This window comes from Cajanus cajan, chromosome 9 (genome assembly GCF_000230855.2).
Source record: "Cajanus cajan strain Asha chromosome 9, NIPB_CcT2T_4, whole genome shotgun sequence".
In the NCBI taxonomy this organism is placed as follows: domain Eukaryota; kingdom Viridiplantae; phylum Streptophyta; class Magnoliopsida; order Fabales; family Fabaceae; genus Cajanus; species Cajanus cajan.
The window spans coordinates 56342182-56361937 of NC_138525.1; the positions used below are offsets into that span (position 1 = coordinate 56342182).

At 32.2% G+C, this 19756-nt stretch overlaps 1 protein-coding gene across 3 annotated transcripts; it reads left to right on the plus strand.

The window, feature by feature from the left end:
• The first annotated feature begins 3801 nt into the window (after positions 1-3801).
• On the plus strand, positions 3802-16413 carry LOC109816266 (uncharacterized). 3 transcript variants are annotated; one of them, XM_083063742.1, is made up of 11 exons: positions 3802-4281; positions 6826-6869; positions 9248-9353; positions 9701-9827; positions 9964-10358; positions 10456-10638; positions 11990-12374; positions 12640-12937; positions 13028-13189; positions 14896-15384; positions 15613-16413. In XM_083063742.1, the coding sequence occupies exons 1-11, from the start codon at positions 4119-4121 to the stop codon at positions 15907-15909; spliced, it is 2649 nt and encodes an 882-aa protein (XP_082919868.1). In that variant the 5' UTR covers positions 3802-4118; the 3' UTR covers positions 15910-16413. The 3 variants fall into 3 exon arrangements, with proteins under 3 accessions (XP_082919868.1, XP_082919867.1, XP_082919869.1); XM_083063741.1 differs by having other exon boundaries at positions 3803-4281; positions 15610-16413; XM_083063743.1 differs by having other exon boundaries at positions 3803-4281; positions 9248-9323; positions 15610-16413.
• The last annotated feature ends 3343 nt before the right edge of the window (positions 16414-19756 follow it).

A 19756-nucleotide genomic window follows, 5' to 3' on the forward strand; every position in this document is an offset into this window, starting at 1 on the left:
TGATTAAATATATTAAATGTGTTTACCTACCACAGTAACATTAGTTGTATTTGTAAGAGTTTGGATTGAATTAGTTAATTTGGCTTGTTCCGGACCTTATGAACAAATTATCTTATTTCGGTGTAATGTAATATAAATCTTGTTTAGATACAAATTTTTAAAAATACTTTCGATATTTTTTTATTCAGAAATATTCTTTATTTTTAATAAATAAATTTTTAAAAAATATTTTTAACTTATATCAAAATAAATTCATAATAACTTTATTTCAAGATAAAATAAATCTGTGGTTGATGAGCACATCTTAAAAATCACATATTTGAACATTGACTTCGGTCAATCTATACAACTTAAACCAACTTTATGGTTTGAAGTAATATACTCCAACAGATCAAGTTTGAAACACATTTTATTATATAATAAAATAGCATTGAACTTTAATTTCTCAAAAAAAAAAAAAAAAAAAACCAAAGGAAAAAATCCGACTAAATACAATTGTGAAAATACTCTATAATAAAAAATAAATTCTATTAAATAATAATGAACTCCCCTATAAACTAATTAAATGAGTTTTTACCCTTTTGATTAAGTAACAAATTACTAACTTTTGTGTCTTTTACAATCAATTGTGGAGATTATTTGACACAGAATTGTTCAAGTTTAATCAATAATTTTGAGTTTGAATCTTTGTATTTACTAACGATAAATACTTTGATGCAATTGAAGCATTTTTCTATCGTAAAAAAATAATTTTGAATGAAAAAAAATGATTATCTGTTTTGAGTTATTTATCGTTATTGTCTTTTGTACGCGTTGGCTAAGGTTGGTCATTGGAATTCAGTAGACGGCAAGGACTTAGGCACGACGCAAGTGCAACTACTTAGCATTAGCAATGGTAATGGAAAGGGTGATTCATCGAAGCATAGTCCAAGAAAATTCGTAACATTCCTACACAACCAAAGCAGTCAAGATGCAATGATTATAAAGACAAACAATGGTGGTAAATTTATGTACCTTTTTTTTATTATTACTAAGAATTTTTTTTAACACATGTTTCACAAACATTAAATAGGTGGCTTTTTTTATTTATTTGAATTTTCTACATTTATAAGATTCGGGATTCAAATGTTGATTAGTTAATTAAATAATGTGAACCCTTTATTATACATCAATCTATTTTTTTAATAAAAATTTTAAAGTAGCTTTATAGATAAAATATTACAAGTTGCTTAATATAATTTTATCTTTATTTTTGAAGTAGTTTTTACAACTTTAACTTTAATTTTAAAGCATCTCTTAAATAAGATAAAAAAAAAATTAAAAAGTTACTTACAATGTGAAGATAAATGTTAAAAAGCTTGTGATTCTTTAATTTTTAAAGAAAATCATCCTTTTGTTTGATTATTTTTTTTTATTTTTTTTAATTTATAATTTTAGTTTTTTATTTTATTTTAAAAGTATGATTTTTTTGTCTTATTGATAATTTGATATTTGTTGATCAACATTGGTTATTACAAGTGATAACAATTTATATTCCTTAACCAAATTGTACAGGATTTGAATCTCGATTTTAGGTGTGAAATAGATCATGTTGGGAGAGAAATATCCACCTTGTGTGTGTTCACATCTACGACAGAGATTAGTCACTATTTTCAGCCACGGATACTTCATCAATGACATGGTTACCCAAAAAAATATTTTGATATTTGTTGCTTGTAAAATTTTAATATTAATCTTTAATTTGTCACCACTAAAATAACATAATATTTTGTGACATGACATTTAATTTGTATTTGGTACGTGAAATATTTTTACTTGCTCAGGAATTTAAAGTTGAAAATGTTAATATTTTACATTTGATTTATCATATAAAAAATAACATTCTTTAAAAACATGAATTTTCAAAAATAATTTTATACAAGTTTTCTACCAAATTGTTCATGTAGTCTACATTTATAAGTTAAAAGGAGTGTTTTAGATAAAAATATTAAGTTAATTTAATTTGCTTTCAAGTAATATTTATAAATATTTTTAAAAACATTTATGATCAACCAAATAAATTTAATTATTACTAAGAATTATAATTATTAGAATTTACCATTTTTAGAAATCATGATTCTCAAACATTAAAAAAAAAAAAAATCTTATACCAAATGTCCCTTTATAGATAGTAAATTATTGAGTTGGTTGACAAAAGTAATTGATGAACTAGTTAAAAGTCAACCAGTTTAGTAAAGTTAGTTTATATATTAGGTGAAAGCTTATAAATTAAATGAAATTTATAAGCTATATAAGTTAAAAGTTGAAAATTTAAGTTTAAGGACTTGTGTAGGTAAATTTCTATTGAGGCTCTTTAGAAAAAAAATAAAAAGAAAGAATTAAATATTTTTTTAAAGTTAAAATTAGTTTATAAATAAATAAATTTGTAGTATTTTCTTCTTATTAATTTCTCTAAAATTTTATTTTTAATTTATGAATAAATTAGTTTTAGTTTATTGAGAAACTCATTTCAAAACTTTTTCTCTTATAGGTGTTTTGGATAAACTTATTCAATCAAATAATAAAAACTAATTTATTAAATTTAAAGTGTTTAATAAAAATTGACTGGTAAGCTAGTTAATAAATTTTACTCCTCCCATTATTTTTTATCTATCGAATTTTTAGTAAATATTTGTTTCTATTTATTTATCATTTTTAAATTTTAAAACAATATTAATTATTATATTATTAATTATATACTTATATCTCATATAATTTTTAATTAATTTATACATGACAACTAATACGTATTTATTATGAAGCAAAAATGAAAGAAAATATAATAGAAAATGTAAAAATATTTTATGAAAAATAGAAAAATTTATTATATTTCTTAATTTATGTAAAACAATCTTAAACCACTATTGTAAAGAAATATGAAAACTTATACCAACCTAATTAATTTACATTTTAATATTTTATGTAGATAAAAAAAACAGTTTGATATCATTTATATTGCAACTTAAGAATTTATAGTGTTTTTTTCAGTGTAACTGTGTAATTCCGAGCAAATTTTTTTAAAATATTATATTATTCTTGATATAACGGTAGTGATGGAAATCAAATACTACGATATTAGATAAATGATTTTTATTTATTTTTTATTTTTATAATTATATGGACTCCTTTTTAGATTATTATCAGTATTATTTTTTTTATAACTAATTTACGATGCTATAAATCAAAATGGTACTTTTATTATTACATGATGAAATGTAAAAGAATGAAATATAAAGTTAATATTATATGTTACGATATAAGAATTAACATATAAACATATGAATCTATATTGTGTAATCTCATGATAAAATCTTTATCCTTCAGAAAGAGAGGAAAGAATTAACATATAAACATATTACCCTATTATATTAATTAGTGATAATAGGGTAATATGATATGGAAATATGCACACAATTTCTAAGACATCCTGTGGTGGAATACTCTAAGAAATCATCTTGGTGGGTTTGTGTATGCTTTTTCTCTTAATTTGGGAAAATCCACCATCCTTCAACTAAAACCTTGGATCATCTACTTATATGAATGAATGAGAAATAAGTTTTAAAATTATTATAATCTTAATCGATCTAAATTTAAATTAATTTTGAAATAAGTTAAGGAGAAGAATATTGTAATTTTTAAGAAAATTTATATTTTTATTAAAGAAAGGAGGAAAACTCATAGGAAAATAGAAGGAAAGGGAAAGGCAACTGTGAAGAAAAAGAGAGAGAAACAGAGGCACTAAAAAAGTCTTTCACTGAAAAAAAAAACAAAAGGAAAAAAAAAGACAATATAAACAAAGACACATACACACTTGGTTCTGCTCCCTCTCTCTCCCCCATATTCCTAGTTCAGAATTCAGATTGATCAATTCAAACCCCATAGATCATACACTCTCTCCCAATCCTCATTGAACTCTCTCTCTCTCTCTCTCTCTCTCTCTCTCTCTCTCTCTCTCTCTTTCTCTCTCTATGTTTATTTAGTGCCCTTTTTGTTTTGCATCACCCAATCAATCACTGACCCCTTGTCTTCATTGCCCACATATCTTTTTCTCGCAAAGTTTGCGACTTTGTGCTGCAAAGATGAGCGGTGCGGGGTTTAGGGCTTCAATTCCGAGCAGTGTCAGGAAGACGATCCAGAACATCAAGGAGATCACGGGTAATCACAGTGAAGAAGACATCTATGCAATGCTCAAGGAATGTTCCATGGATCCCAACGAGACCACGCAGAAGCTTCTCCTTCAGGGTATCGTTCTTTTCCTCTTCAGCTGGATTCGATCTTGATCTTACAATTTGTTTTCTCGTGATCCATGTGCTGGACTTTTGTGTTTTCTCATCTGGGTTGGTTTCATTTGTTGTGTTTTGATTTTTATTTCTTAGCCCTATTTTGGAGTGAGGTGGGGGTGGGGTGGGGGGGACCTTGAATGATTGCGTTTGCTATGATGGGTTTTCACTGTTGAGACACTTTTGTTGGGCTGAGAAGGGGATTTTTTTATTACCTCTTTTGGTTTCTGAGGGGCTTTGGGTAGCTTGACTTATGGAAAGTTCAGTTTTTGGGTGAAATTTTGAGGGTGTGCACTTTCGTATAATGATGTATTTGGTTCATTTGTTTGGGTTATGGAGTTGGCTCTTTGCTTCAGAACGGTTTATTTATGGATTCATTAATTCATGTTCAACCTCCATTGTGTGTTTGTTTGGTTATGCCTTGAGCTGGTTTTGTGTTTAAGGTTGCACTGTCACTGAATCTGAGTTCAATTGATATTTTATTTTGTTTGATGATTGGTTGTGTGAAGTTTAGAATGTGAGTTATTTAAGCAAGGAACTTGTGTTGGATGTGCTGAGAGTGGTTGCTTTTGCTTATTGAGTTTCTGTAACGAGTATTGGTGATGCTGTTATGGGGTTTTCTGTAATCTTATTCTTTTTCTCAAGTTTTTCTTTTTTCAAAGTGGCATTTCAAAATTATCTTTATATCATTATCAGCTGATAGTTTATTAAGTTGACTTCCAATCAAGATTGTATTGTTTTGACTCTAAAATCGTCCCTTTGTGCTTTAATGCGCGTCCAATTTCTATTTTTTTATTCATTCTCATGATAAGGAGAGTTTCCTTCTTGGCAAGCTCATTTGGAAATGTAAACCCATTGTAAGGTCTAATCTTTGGATACTTAATAGGATTAGTGCTGTTGGTTGGTTGCAGATTGGCATATTTCACAATACCTAATTCTCTGTTTTATGCTATGTATAAAGCTAGTTTGGAAACAGACCTCATATATTTTTGCATTGTCACTACATGTTTGTGGGAAAATTTTCATGTAGTTCTTGAAATTTTTTGCCAGCATTCTTCTACCTTGGAGCAGTTTCTCATGACATGTTAAGGTTTTGGAACTAAATCCAAGGTTATAGCAATATAGCAGTTAGCAGATCACAGTGCAATGCTATAATGAAGTAGACTGAATGGAAACACTTTAAAAATATGCAAAATAACACAATAATCCTAGTTGTTTTAAAACTTTAATAAATGATCTGGAACTGGAATAGGAAAAAAAAGGTACCAGAATAGATGAAAAAAATAGTACAGGAATTAGTTGAAAAATAATCAAGATGAATTAAATTTTCATGATTCATGAGCATAGCAGTTAAAACTAAAATTATATTTAGCATAGTTATTGCAACCGCACATGATTGGAATAACCTACAAAATAGGAAGAGAGATTTAAGAGAAAAGTGGAATGGAAGCTGAGACAACTGCATTACAAAGCTTCAGGTAGCCTTAGTCATGCCCTTATCTTCTATGTTGAATAAGAGGGTTGCATGTGAAACAAGGGTACAGAGCTGGGTTCAATACTGAGTGAAGGGTTGAAGGCTGGAGCAAGGTTGGAAGATTGTCAAAACGATGACAAATATTTACTGGAGCTACTCCTAATTTTGGACTCAACAGAGCAGGATGCTATGTGTGACACCATGCAAACATGATTTGTGATCCCTACATTAGTTTGTTGGTGTCGGTGGACCTCAACTCCCTAATTTGGTGTTTCCCATTGGTAAAGATGGGTTACAATCAAGTTAAAACAGCAAATTTGCCTCCCTTGTAGAATAGCAGCCACAGTGGTCCTTGCTGAACTACACTTAGCTCACTATTGTGGTGCCCCATACCACAACAGTGAAGTGTTCTGCAACAAGTATTCAGATGTGGCCAAGAGTCATGCTGCCATGTTATTTTATGTAGTAATGTCCATCAGATAGGCTGATGTTAAAAGCATTTGGTTTCAGGGGAGTAATTGATTGTTGTGTAAAGTTTGAAGTTCTTATAGTGCACCATTTTATTTTTTTTTACATTCTGATTAAACTCTTGCATGTTTTATTTGTCTACTTATTGGGTAAATTTTAAGCAATGAATTTTTGTTGCAGGCTATTAATTATCCGTTTTAATTTTTATGCATGGTTGATTTTTCATGTATTTAATTGGTTGAAGATGTGTGGTCAGTTTCTCTTTGGTAATATTGTCTTCATAATTGTTTTCATGCACTTTTAATTGTTTCCCCTTTTGGATAATGATTGGAGTGTGAAGTTTCATGTTGTTGTCATTTTGTGTATAATGTTCCAATTCCATTCATATATTGTTCTTTATAATGACATGTTGAAGTAGCTTGAGCGGTGGTTTTTTGTGTTTGGGGTTATTGGTTCTGAATTTCTGATGACTGGTGTAAATTCTAAATGAGTTTTTTGGATTATTTTGTGTTACATATTTATTGTCCTTGCTATGCCAATGTCTTAACATAATTTGTTTTACAGACACATTTCATGAGGTCAAGAGAAAGAGGGACAGAAGAAAGGAGGTAAGATATTTAAGTCAGCAATGGCCTTCAATAATATATTTATTACTAACTGGCTCTCATGGTTGATTATCTATTGTTTCTTTTTTTCCTGTGCACCTATTGTTGAATAGATTGTAGTACTAACTGAAAGTTCGTGTTTAATCATTCCACACAAGGATATTACAATTGTACTACTTTTATTATAGAATAGTAGTCAATCCTAATTACTGGTGCAGAGCAGTTGACCCCAAAAATGCTATTTCGCGTAACAGGATGACTTCTATTTTGGAGTACGCACACATATGATGGGAAAAAACCCCTAAAATTAATTACATGTTCATAGTTAATTATCAAAAGTTAGGATTTGAGAACTACAGTACCATTCACCCATCGTGACCCACATCAAAAGTCAAATGTCTATAACACAAAATAGAATCAAACAAGTTTAAGATTTAAAGGCCTATAAAACTATAGATTCAAATTTAAATACAAGTTTTTTAATGGGTATCATCTTCATCTCCAAAAATCTGCCATTTCTTTGTCCTCATTTTTGCTTTCACCATTACTTTTGTGCTTTGCTATCTCCTTAGCAAAGCTATCCAAGTGCTCAAATTTTTTTTTTCCCCACCTTAAGATCAACATTCACATCAACACACTTCACAAACATAGATCTAGTTTGATGATTCACCGAGAAATTGATCAAGGTTCTATTTTTCTTATCTGTCCAGGCATTTGAAGTAATTAAACATCCATAATTTCAACATCATGATTCTCTAATAGTTCCTTCATGTACTCCAACCTTTTTTAAAGAGAGGAACTTTACACTTATGATAGCTTGGAACCTTTTAGATGTGGGCCATAATTTCCAATAACTTCAACCATTAAGTCGAAGCTTTTGAACGACTATAAAAGCAATGCCATTTGTACAAAGGAATCACTCTTGTACTGAATTGTTCTTCTCTTTTCTCCTTGTCACAAGCATCATTTATGTTTGTTTGCCTATTAGACTTTCCTAATTTGATGGAAGTTTTTGGTTTGTTTGAACAACAAAATCCATGGGGCCACTCACATCTTTGGCTTTGTTGGTAACTTGGTAATGGCAGTAGCATCACATGATGTTGCAGGTATTTTTCCATTTCAAATATTCAAAATTTCTTGTACCGCTTCCTCCTCTTCATCTTGTGGCTCAATCAAGTATGCCCCCTTCCCAGCTTTCTTCTTCACACAGGCTTCCAGAAGGAGTCTTTAATCAACTTTCAATGTCTCCTTTCATTCCCATTTGATGTCTCTTTGCTCAGGTAATACTACCTGTAGTGGTTTTGCCACAAAAGTCACGAGTATGAAGTAACAGCCTTTCTGTAGTTGATATCATTTCAACTATTCCATTGTGGAGCTATATCCAAGTTATTTCCAGTGGGTTTTACCCTCTGCACAGGAAGAGATTGATACTGAGGCAGAGGCAATGTTAGGTGGTGTTCCCTGTGGCTGAGTGGATGTAGCCATTTCTGTTTCAGCCTTTTTAGAGAGATTGATGACAGAACAGAGAAGAAAGTAGAACAAGGTTGAAAAATGATGAATTCACTGTAAACTTGCCCGAAAAGAGATGGGTCTTTGTTAGAGATCACCACTGAAAACTGACCACAACAGAGATGGGACACAAGAAATTGGCCTGAACAGAGATTGGTCACTGGAAACTGGCCAGAAAAAAACTGTGTACCTCCAAAAACTGTTTTGGAGGAGCTGGGTCTTTGTTGGAGATGGTGAAGCTAGGGTTCCACAGTGGGGAGTGCGAATGGTGGGACCCCCCCCCCCCCCTAAAAAAGAGTTTAAATGCCATTGTCAAATTGGGCTTAACATGTGCTGAAGTAATTGTGGCAAATGTGGCTGCAATTTGCGGTGCTACAGGTGCATCGTTTGAGGTGCTCCACAATGAATGTCAGAAGAGTGGCAGGGTGATGCAGCATGCCTTGACAGCACTATAGCACTGCTCCTGTGTGCTATTTAAGACTATGAATTATAGTAATTAGTATTCTATTCCTAGAGGATTCAACTCCTTAATTAGAGCACTAATTGACTATACTTATTATGAATATCATTGATATACTCATTACTAATTGAATATCCTGACTCAAGCTAGTGTATATAGCATATGCACCAATCTTATAAGAGCATTTTTATTCTCTGCTACTACTTCATTTCTGGTTGGTAGACAAACTTCTGTTCCTCATTGGCTTGAGAGGATACTTTTAGGAGTTTTAGAAGTTGTGTCTCTTGTTTGCTAATGTGATGCGGCATTTCTCATTTACGCATGCTCTAATTATTTTCAATTTTATTAATCATTCAATATTGTTTGCTAATTTTGTTCCTGTTTCGCCCTTCATTTGTTTTTGATTTTGCAGAACCTTAACAACAGAGAATCTGTGGAACCACGCTGGAGGCCTGGCACCCAAGGGCGAGGAACTAGGGGTGGTCGGGGTAATTTTTCACCTCATAATGTATCACACGGTGAATAACCATTTTCAACAACTCTTTATTTTCCCTGTTAGATAAGCCCCTTCTTTTGTCTGTTAAAATAGTTTTTTGCTTTGACTACTTTAGGTTCTGTTTGTAGTCTGAACATGGTGTAAGTTTAACATCATCTGGCTGTTTTCTGTCAACTTATAATTTCAAACCAATGGTTCTGCTGCATATCTTGGAAGTTGTTACCTGCCCTTTATGTGTATACCTTGTAGCTTATATGAAAAATACTGGTTCTATCTGCGATGTAGTCTTAATTATATTACGGGAATATAGATATTATGTTGGCCATTCAGTGCACCTAAATCAAGATTATGTTTTATGGATCTTCTCAGATGCTGGTGGTGGCAAGAATTCTGGTACAGGAAAAGATAATGGAATTCATCAAGCCAGTGAGAAAGTTGTGCCACCTTTGTCAGCTTCTCAAGAGACAATATCTAAAGAAAAAAATTCTGGAACAAGGTGAGTAAATTAAATAATTTGTCGTGTGTTGTTAACTGCCATTACCATCCTCTTCCAATTATTTTACTTCTATTGAATTTAAATTTAAATTATAGTACATTCGGTTCAAACTACATAACTATACATGTTTTTTCAGTTCTGTACCCATTAATGCCAATGGTCCGACAAGCATAACTTCTGGAACTACTAGTGGTGCAAGTCCTTCCCCCTCATCTGCTGGAGCTGCAGACAGATTAGGTCCATCTTCTGGTGATATTAATAATTTGAATAGTGCTTTGCCTTCTGATAGTTCAAATAAAGTTACAACTGTTGCTTCTGGAAGTGGATCTATGCTTTCCTCCAGTAACCACCCAGGATCTGGACCAGCATCTTCTTCATCTGCCTATTTCTCTTCTTCAGACCCAGTACTGGTTCCATCTGAGGATTTATGGTTTCCTGGTGCTGCTGGTGCAATTAGACGTGAAGTGGGAAACCTACACCCTCCTGGGGAATTAAGTGCTGTTAACTCTGCTGAGAACAAATTAACTATTGGTTAGAATGTTTGATATTTTCTTTCATAATAATTTGATGGTTTTAAAGTTTTCCAAAGTAATTAACAAAGAATTTTCCCCCCATTAACTTATGCCAGCTTCTGAGACTGGTGGCTCTTCTGTGCAAGGAAAGATTCAAGGAAAACCCCTGGGAGCGGCAAAGAATCATGTTTCTGAAATGTCACCTGCTTCATCAACAGTAACTCATAGCAGCCCTTCAACTAGTAGACCTTCTTCTAATTACAGTAGCCGATCACAACAATTAATTGGCCCTCAAAAAGGTAATTTATATCTCATGTTTCATGCATGAGCCTTGTGTTTTTTCTTCTCTTGCCGTCCCCTCCCCAGGCAATGCTCTCCAGCCAAATAGGTCATCGCTGGCAAATGACCCATCTCTGGAGGATGAGTAATTTTGTTCCCTTATGTAACCTCTCTGTTCTTTGTTTCCTTCTGTTTGATTATTCATCTCTGTTCTCTCTATGCCTTAATATTCTGATATCCGAGTCCCTTCCTCCATCTCTCTCTCTCTCTCTGTTTATTTAGGCCTATTATTCCTGTTTTTGAGTCTCTATGTTCTCCAAGTCTCTGTTCTGTCCTCCCTCACCTCTGTTAAGTAGTTCATTTCTGTTTGTTCTGCAGTTTCTTCAATATACTTTTTTTTTTGTATATATCATTCTTTATTACAGCCATCATCGCCATGCTTCTGCTATAGTCTGCAACATTATCTGCTATATTGTCATGGTATGATTTTGGCTTTCTGCCAGCCACCATTAATAACTTTGATTAGAATATTATTGTATGTTGATTTGATTAGAATGGTCACTTACTGATTATTAGGCTAAAAATTAATTCTTTTGTCAGCTAAGATTACTTCTAATTGATTGAGTCAATAAAATACCAGAACACGTGTGTACAGTTTAGACTAACACAATTCTTCTCTATAATTCTCTCTAGTATTGAAAATTTGGGGCTTTATATATTTGTTAATACCAATTTGTTTCATTTAGCTATTAGTTTTTATACTTATTTAAATGATCATGATTAAATTGTTTGTTTTTTCTTCTGAAAATTTGGTTTTTGATAGAGCAGCACAATGCTGTTTGATCCACATAGCTATTCTCAAATTGTGGGATGAGGCTTATTGTTGCTTAATGCTGTAGAAATTTTATCATGATATTATCATAATAGCATGATTACATATATGTAAAAAAATCCTCCCATGCCTTGTAGGTATTTGTGATACATCTTATTACCCGATTGTAAGGATTCTGTCATTTTAGGTATCTGTATGTATCTTATTATGTAAGTTATTACCCGATTATAATTCTTCTGTTATTATTCATAACCTAGTTAATAACCATATTCTGGTGTCTTTAACTGTTAGATGTATGGTTTTAATTTAAGATATTGGTAGGTGCGTATTTGTGTAGATTTGTAAGGATATGCTAGTAATGGTGAATATACATTTAAAGTTTTCCTGGCTGTAGCCATTTATGATGATTGATTGGCTTTTTTCCCACTTGTGCCAATTGCTCCATTTAGTTGTTCCCATTTGGTGGGGATATAACTTATTTGTTAAAGGCTGTTAGGTTGACTTGCGCTAGATTTATAATTAGTTTCTGTTTCCAACAGCTGGTTCTAATAAGGAGTGGAAACCAAAATCAACACATACAATTAATCAGGGTTCTGGACCAGCAAGTGCATCCGAGGCTCCTGTTTCAGCTGACACAACTGGACAGTTACAATCTGCATCTAGAGCCCTTGACTCTGAAGAAGCTACTTCAAAACTGCAGAGCAAGCTTGAGGATTTTCATCTTCCACAGCGTCAACATGTTATACTTCCAAACCATATCATTGTGCCTGATTCTGAAAAGAACAAGTTTAGCTTTGGAAGTTTGGGAGTCACTTTTGGAGTTAATACAAGCTATGTTAGTGGTCCAGAGAGCGAAAAGAGTTCTACACCTGTTTCTGAAACTTCTCAGACTATTGAAGAAACTGTGGAGGAGCAGGATTCAAGGTACCTACTAGTGACCAGCCTAAATACTTATTATTTTCCTTCCATTCACTCTTGGTGGTATAATACTATTTATAAGAGCCTAGATATTTTCTTTAACCCTTTTTTTTCTGTTTTTTTGCTGCAACAAGTATGTTGTATTTCTATTCTCATTTTCAACATCATATACCTATTTTTTTCTATACCAATGTTTTTGTGGAAAACATTTTAACTAAACTTTTAGTTGTTTTCCATTTGTTTTGACAAATCTTGTTTCTTAAACGAACAGCCAAAATGCTGCGGTTACTTCTGAGGCTGGAGATTATACTGACCATCCACAATCACCCATTAATGGACCCGAGAATTTGTCATCCAGTGAGGTTGATGGCTCATCCAGTGCTATTCAGGAGTATAACGAGTCCAAGCAAGACATTGCTTTGCCATCTGGAGGTCATCAGTACTCAGGGGTTCTTACTTCTCCAAACTACAGTTTCGGTTTTGTGCCCCCAATGTTGGGTACTCAGCTTACTCCATTTGACAATTCCGAGTCTCAAGTGCGTGATGTTTCTCGGCTTCCAAGTTTTATTGTAAGCCAGCTATCTATATATATTTTTTGTTCATTTAATTTACTATGCCTTTTTTGTAGCTTAAGAAGTTTGATTGTTATCTTACTATAGGTTCATCAACAGTTGGATCCAGCTAGTTACTATGCCCAGTTTTATCGGACAGGTGCTGATAGCGATGGTTGCCTTTCTCCTTTTTCTACTGCTGGGGCTAACACCAAGTACAATGGCAGTGTTGCAGTGCTTCCTGCTCCAACTTCCCAGTCTCCTCAAGAGGTGTGCACTGATATTATTGCTATTCAAATTCATTTCTGAACCAACGATACAAAGTAATGTTTTAAAATTTGAAAAATCTGTGTTGCACTTTTCCCCCCTTTACACTGTTTTTCTGCTGGCTTGTATTGTGAAATTGGATTTCATTTCTAGTTGTGTATTTATTTTATGCATATTTGGCAGTATAGTTTGATTACTTAGAATATCGTACAAAGTGTTATTTTCTGAGAGGATATCATGTCTAGCATATGCTTGATAGTTGATCCATTTATCGAATGACATTTTAATACATATTTGATCCATTTAGTCAATGGCTTTTAGGTTCAGTGCTGGTTGAAACTTGAAAGCATGTTTGTGCCTCTATATTTGATTCAGCTGGATTTTCTTGCATGTACTTCTTATGCTAAGCTTTTCATGACCTGTTCATTTTTTAGCCTTTCTTCCCTACTGTCAATTAAAATGCTTTTTATTTAAGGTGGATTTGATCATAGGCATAGGAGTGAAGTTGGGAAAATTGTGAATAGATAGAGGAATGAAAGTTGGCAAGTTAGAACCTGTTTACTTCTAGAGTTTCTGTCTAACTGTTAATTTAAAATTGTTTGATGGAATTGATCATAGAGTGGGAGTGCTGCTAGGAAATGTCAAGATATATAGTCATTTACAAGCCCCCACATGATAGCTTAAGCTTTTGGGAAAAATTGGTGCTTGACGTAATATTAGAGTGGTACCATCTAACCATCTTACATGATCTCATCTTGGTACTATTCCACTGCTAAGTCCTGCAAAACCTTGAACTCCTCTCACATGGTATGGTATCACACTCAGCCTATATGATCAAGTAGTGGTCAGGAGTTTGAATATTGCCACCCTCATTCTCCTAAATAAAGCTGGACTTCGGCACTAGACTGTCATCCATGCTTCAAGCCTAAAGGACTCTTGTGCGATGGCGATCCCCCACCTAACAACTTCAACTTTTGGGAGTTAGTTCTTGACAAGATGTCTACTAAATTAGAGCAATCATTTATCATGGGCTGCTACAAAACAGTGCTTCTATTAGAAGTGTCGTGGACTTAACCCCGAAAGCTAGCACAGGGTAGGAGGATTACAAAGCATTGTAAGCAGTATTTTCACCATATTCTTATCCAATATGGAACATCTTAACAGCCCCTCACACTCAGGTTTGGACATCTTTGGGTGGGCTAACATCCATACTAGATAGGCTTTGATATCATATTAGAAATAGACCAGGCCTTACTCAACCCCAAAACCTAACTCGGGGGAAGGATTGTCCAAGCTTTAGGAGGAGCATTTTTCGCATAGTTAATGTAGTTCTTAATGGATATAATAGGCATACAAAATTATTATGCTTTCAAAATCAACTTTGTTTCTTTTTTATAACTGTAGTCTATGTGTGACTGAACATGCACTCTTCTTTCTGCGTTGGCTGTGTAGTTTTTCATCACACTTAAATTGGTTCGAGTCTTTTTCCTGATGTACTGTTGCTGGCAAGAACTGACTTCATAATCTTAATACTATTAAATTAGTGTTTTTAATTAATAATGATTTTCTTTAAATAGAATTGTATCATTTTAGGAAATCACAGGGAAGAGACCCAATCATTAAATTCTAAAGCATATTCTATAGTTTTGACCATTTGATTGGTGCACAAAGATTTTGAAAAATTTATGCCATTTAATGTTTATTTGCAGGGAGGTGTCTTGTCCACCGCAGGTCCAACACCACTTGTGACTCAAGCTGCTGGGCTGATGCAAAGCTCAATAGCAGTTACTCAACAGCCTGTTCCTGTCTTCCGACCTGGCGGGGTGCATATATCCCATTACCCTCCTAATTACATTCCTTATGCTCCCTATTTTTCACCATTTTATGTCTCACCTCCGGCAATCCACCAATTTTTGGGTAATGGTGCATTTCCTCAACAACCACAAGCCAGCACTGTATATCCACCTCCCCCAGCTGTGGCTGCCACAGGAATGAAATATCCTCTTCCACAATTCAAACCTGGAGTAAATGCAGCAAACCCAACGCACCTTGTAATGCCTAGTGCCTATGGTGTATATGGCTCCTCGGCAGCTGGTTACAATCATAACTCTGCAGCAACTGCTGGGAATTCAACCTCCAATGAGGATCTTGGTTCCTCTCAGTTCAAGGAAAACAATGTATACATCGGTGGACAGCAGGTTAGTTCCTTTTACTGTTACACCTTCAGTTTGTTAATTTGGTTAAAGAATTTAATGGCCTTTTATTTGAATGGCCAAAATACTGCATTCAAATATAGAAATTCAATTAAGTTTATCAGGTTTACCCCAGCTCCTGTAAGACATTGTGAAAAGAGCATGCCATAAAATTTACGTCTGTACTTAGTTTAAAAAATTTCATGATAATTTTGTTCTGTATTTTGACAGCAGAGTGAAGGTTCAGCAGTGTGGGTGGCTGCACCTGGCCGGGACATTACCAGTTTGCCCACTAGTACATTCTACAACCTTCCACCACAGGGTCAGCATGTGACTTTTGCCCCAACTCAGGCTGGCCATGGCACCTTCGCGGGCATCTATCACCCCGCACAAGCAGTGACAGCAGCAACAGTTCATCCACTGCTACAACAATCGCAGACAATGGCTGGAGCAGTCGACATGGTAGGACCTGGAGGCAATGTTTATCAACAGCCTCAGCATGCACAGATCAATTGGCCGAGCAACTACTGAGGCCGGGAACTTCCTGACAGCTAAATTAGATAATTGAGTCCTATCTGGGGAAATTTTTTGAGAAATGCCAAAATATGGTTGGATTTCTATGAGGAGAAGAAGGCAATTGGGTTCATTTGAGTGTAAGAAGGTGGAAAATTTGCCAATATGATCTTCTGATTGCTTGGATTGAGGACATATGAAGGGTAGGACACCTGTAACCGATATTGACCATTAAAGTTAGACGAGGTAGAAACATATGCAGGCCTTCTCTTTTTTACTCCTGCTATTTTGTGTTACCATTAATACCTTTTCATAGCTCCAAGCTTTTCCCTCCCTATCTTTTGTTGAGGTCCTTGAACTCTATTAAGAGTATTGTTGAGTGGTGATGAGAAATGTCCATTCTTTCTTTTTAGTTTGGGTTTATAGGGTTTAGGTTGGTTGGTTGGTGGGGAAAAGCTTTTCTGGTGCCCCTTGTCTTACCTGTAAAGTGAATTTTGATAGCAAGATAAATCATTTACTTGAGCTGTTGTATTGCTATGGGCAACGTAAACTGTCAATTGTTTTCAGCCAACTAATATTATTTCTCACGGTTTACACAAAAAATTGGGTCAAGACTTAGGAACACTTGTGCAATTGCTTCTAATAGTAGATCCCTGGATTTTTCTTTATTTCTTAGTCTTGTTTTGTTTCCCAATCTCATTTTTAACATGTTACAACACTGGATTCTTTGTTGTGTTTGTTCTTTTATCCGTAGAAAATATTTCAACGCGGATAATCAGGATCAAATCTATGTTCACGTGTATGTATCTTACAATGAGGATTAAACTTAAACTTATGTCTTTATATATCTAATAATCTATCCCAACTTTCTAATAGGAGGTTAATTTTAGTGGTTATGTTGTCCTCTAAATATTAAGAATGCCTTTGGAAGTTACATTTCATTTCACCCCTTATGTACTATGGTGTGTTCTCTGTCTTAATGCCCCCACAATGATATATGTTTTGGGTACGCACATTGAAATTAAATGAGTTGGAATATTTCTACCATTATTTAAGATGTGAACAATTAATGATTTCGTCTTGCAGGTGTGAATATGACATAAGAGAAAAAGCAAATGTCACTTTTTGATCATAGCATATGAAAATATTGACGTAAAATTATTTGATTTTTAATGGAGTAAAATGAGGTCAAAGTTCTCTCCCTATTTTGCTTTCCCTTTTAATATTAATGGATAATGGATTTGGTAAGAAAAATACTTGAAATTTTTATAAAGTACAGACTAAATTATTCTTAACTTTAAACATTTGAATTTAATGATTTTCAATATTGTAATGATATAATAGTAAATTATTTTATTTTTTATTCATTATTTTCCTTGTAAATCAAACAAGGTATATGAAGCAAAAATAAAATAAAATAAAGCAAGTTTCTCTTCTCCCTCTCTTTTTCTCAAATTAAATACGTCATATATGACAAACACATTAGTGAATGATAGTTTAAAACTTTTTAACATAACATAAAACTTAACTATTAATAAATAGTGTGTATTTAATGTATTATTGTCATTTATTTTTATCGTATTGTTCCATTACATATTGGTGCATCATTGAAATAGTTAAAATGATGAAATAATGATTAAATTTATATATAAACGGTTGTGATCATTAAACGTCTTAAATGTTTGATAAAGAATAATGTTATTCACACATATAACTTCATAAGTACATATTTTATCATTTGATTATTTTAATATCTATATTACAAGATCAAATATACTTTATATGTGATATAGTCCTTTATGAACTAATCTTTTTTTTTTTTTTGTTATAACTAACCCTCATAATGTGGTTGACATTGAAATGAGACTTATTGTTTTAAAACAAATAGAGGTTAAGACACATTGTTTATTCTTGTTGCATAACACTTTTGTTTTCATAGTCAAAAACAAAACATCACATATTATAATGTTCCACCATACATCAGTATCACCCATTTATGCAACTCAAGCATCCACATACCTTCCACATTCCACCATACATCATTACCATACCATACAATAACAAAGTCTCATTGTGTAAATCACTCGAAAAATACAACTAGTGACATATTTAGGATCCTAAGTCAATTAGAGCAAAAAGTTAGATAATAACTAATATTAGAGGGAAAAAGATAAAATTTGACTTTCAAATTAAAACCTTAAATGAAAAATAATTAACATGTTAAGAGTAAAGAATTGACAAATAGAAGGTTCAAGTATGTATAAAAAAAATAGAGCAAAATAACAAAACTCAAATATATTACTTGTAAGTTTATTAAAGTCACCTTAACAGCTAAGTCTAGCATTGAGTACAACTATTTCAACAAAGTGTAGCCCCAATTCACTACTTACTAGACAAATAAGTTATGAATTAAGATCCATATATCTAAATGAGGTAGGTTTGTACAAAAGTATTTATGTGGTTGAACATTTTATTGATCCAAGTCCTTTATGTTTTTGGGCATAACATTTATGTAGTGCTTGTCTAAATTAAAGTTTGGTAATATGTATATTGTAGTAGGTAAATATGTTTGTTGTGACACTCTGAGGGAAACCAAATTAGGTGTTACCTTTTATAGATCTTATTTTCTACCTAGATCAACACTTACCATATAACCATTAATTCCTAAACTCTAACAAAATTAATATTTACTTTTCTCCTAAAGCTACCCAAGAGAAGCCAATTACAAAGTCAAACTTATGAAAGCAACTAATAATTAAGCGAAAACTAAATAAAAAATAATATAAGTATAATTATTATTCAAATATATCTAACTAGTGTTAAATAATGTTTGACCAAGTTATATTTTGTGAGCATAAAATAATTTTTAATTAATTTTAAAGTATTTTATGAACTATGTTAATGGACAAACAAATCCAAATATATCTAATAAATAATAATAACATTCTTCTACTTAAACAAAAATACCTAACGTATAATTTAAAATATATTAGTAATAATATATTAAAATATATTCTTTATGATTAACTAAAATTTATTGAAATTCATAAAATAACATATATTTTAATAAATATCACAATTTTGTGTTTTTAATAAATAACTTTTTCATATATAATAATTGAATACGACATCAAATAAGTTTAAGATAAATTATGCATTCTAATCCATTAACCGAGTTAGACTTCCTTAATTTTTAAAAGAATTTAATTAACAATAAACATACTATTAAAAATTTTAAAAATATATAATTAATATTCTATTAAATTATCCTAATAAGTTAATGTTCTAAAAGTATAATAAAGTTGAATAACTTTATTTTATCATCGACCAACCGACTAAGTGTTTAGTTTCACATTTTTTAGGTTTAGGAATGAACCACATAAAAATTTATAAAAAAAAAAACTACTAATTAATCAGATTCAACCAAAATTGATATGAATGCTAAAATGACATACTCCCTCCGTTTTTTATTCATAATCGTTTAAGATTTTGCACGAAACTTAAAGAAATGATTAATATTTTAATTTTTAAAAATATTTATTATTTACTTTCTTATTTTACTCTTTATTTTTTTATAGTATTTCGTTGGAAACATATTATCTTTTTAAATACAATATTAACTTTATCTAGTTGGTTGAAGAAAAAATAAGTAAACATTAGAAATAAATAGACACATTATTTAATAAACATACATTAATTATTAAGGGTAAAAATAAGAAAAAAAATTAATAAATCATTAATTTTAGTAAAATGACAATAAAAAAAATAACAAATTCTGACAAAACAACTATAAATAAAACACGGAGGGACATCATTTTCTTACATTAATTAGCCACATGCAATCATGTTTTAGTTATAAACTCCT

Excerpts from the sequence above, each read along its gene's own strand:
- LOC109816266 (XM_083063741.1), top strand. The coding sequence starts at position 4,119 with ATGAGCGGTGCGGGGTTTAGGGCTTCAATTCCGAGCAGTGTCAGGAAG. Across the intron at positions 6,870-9,247 it reads AGAGGGACAGAAGAAAGGAG|AACCTTAACAACAGAGAATC; the intron begins GTAAGATATTTA and ends TTGATTTTGCAG. Across the intron at positions 10,639-11,989 it reads ATTAATTGGCCCTCAAAAAG|CTGGTTCTAATAAGGAGTGG; the intron begins GTAATTTATATC and ends TGTTTCCAACAG.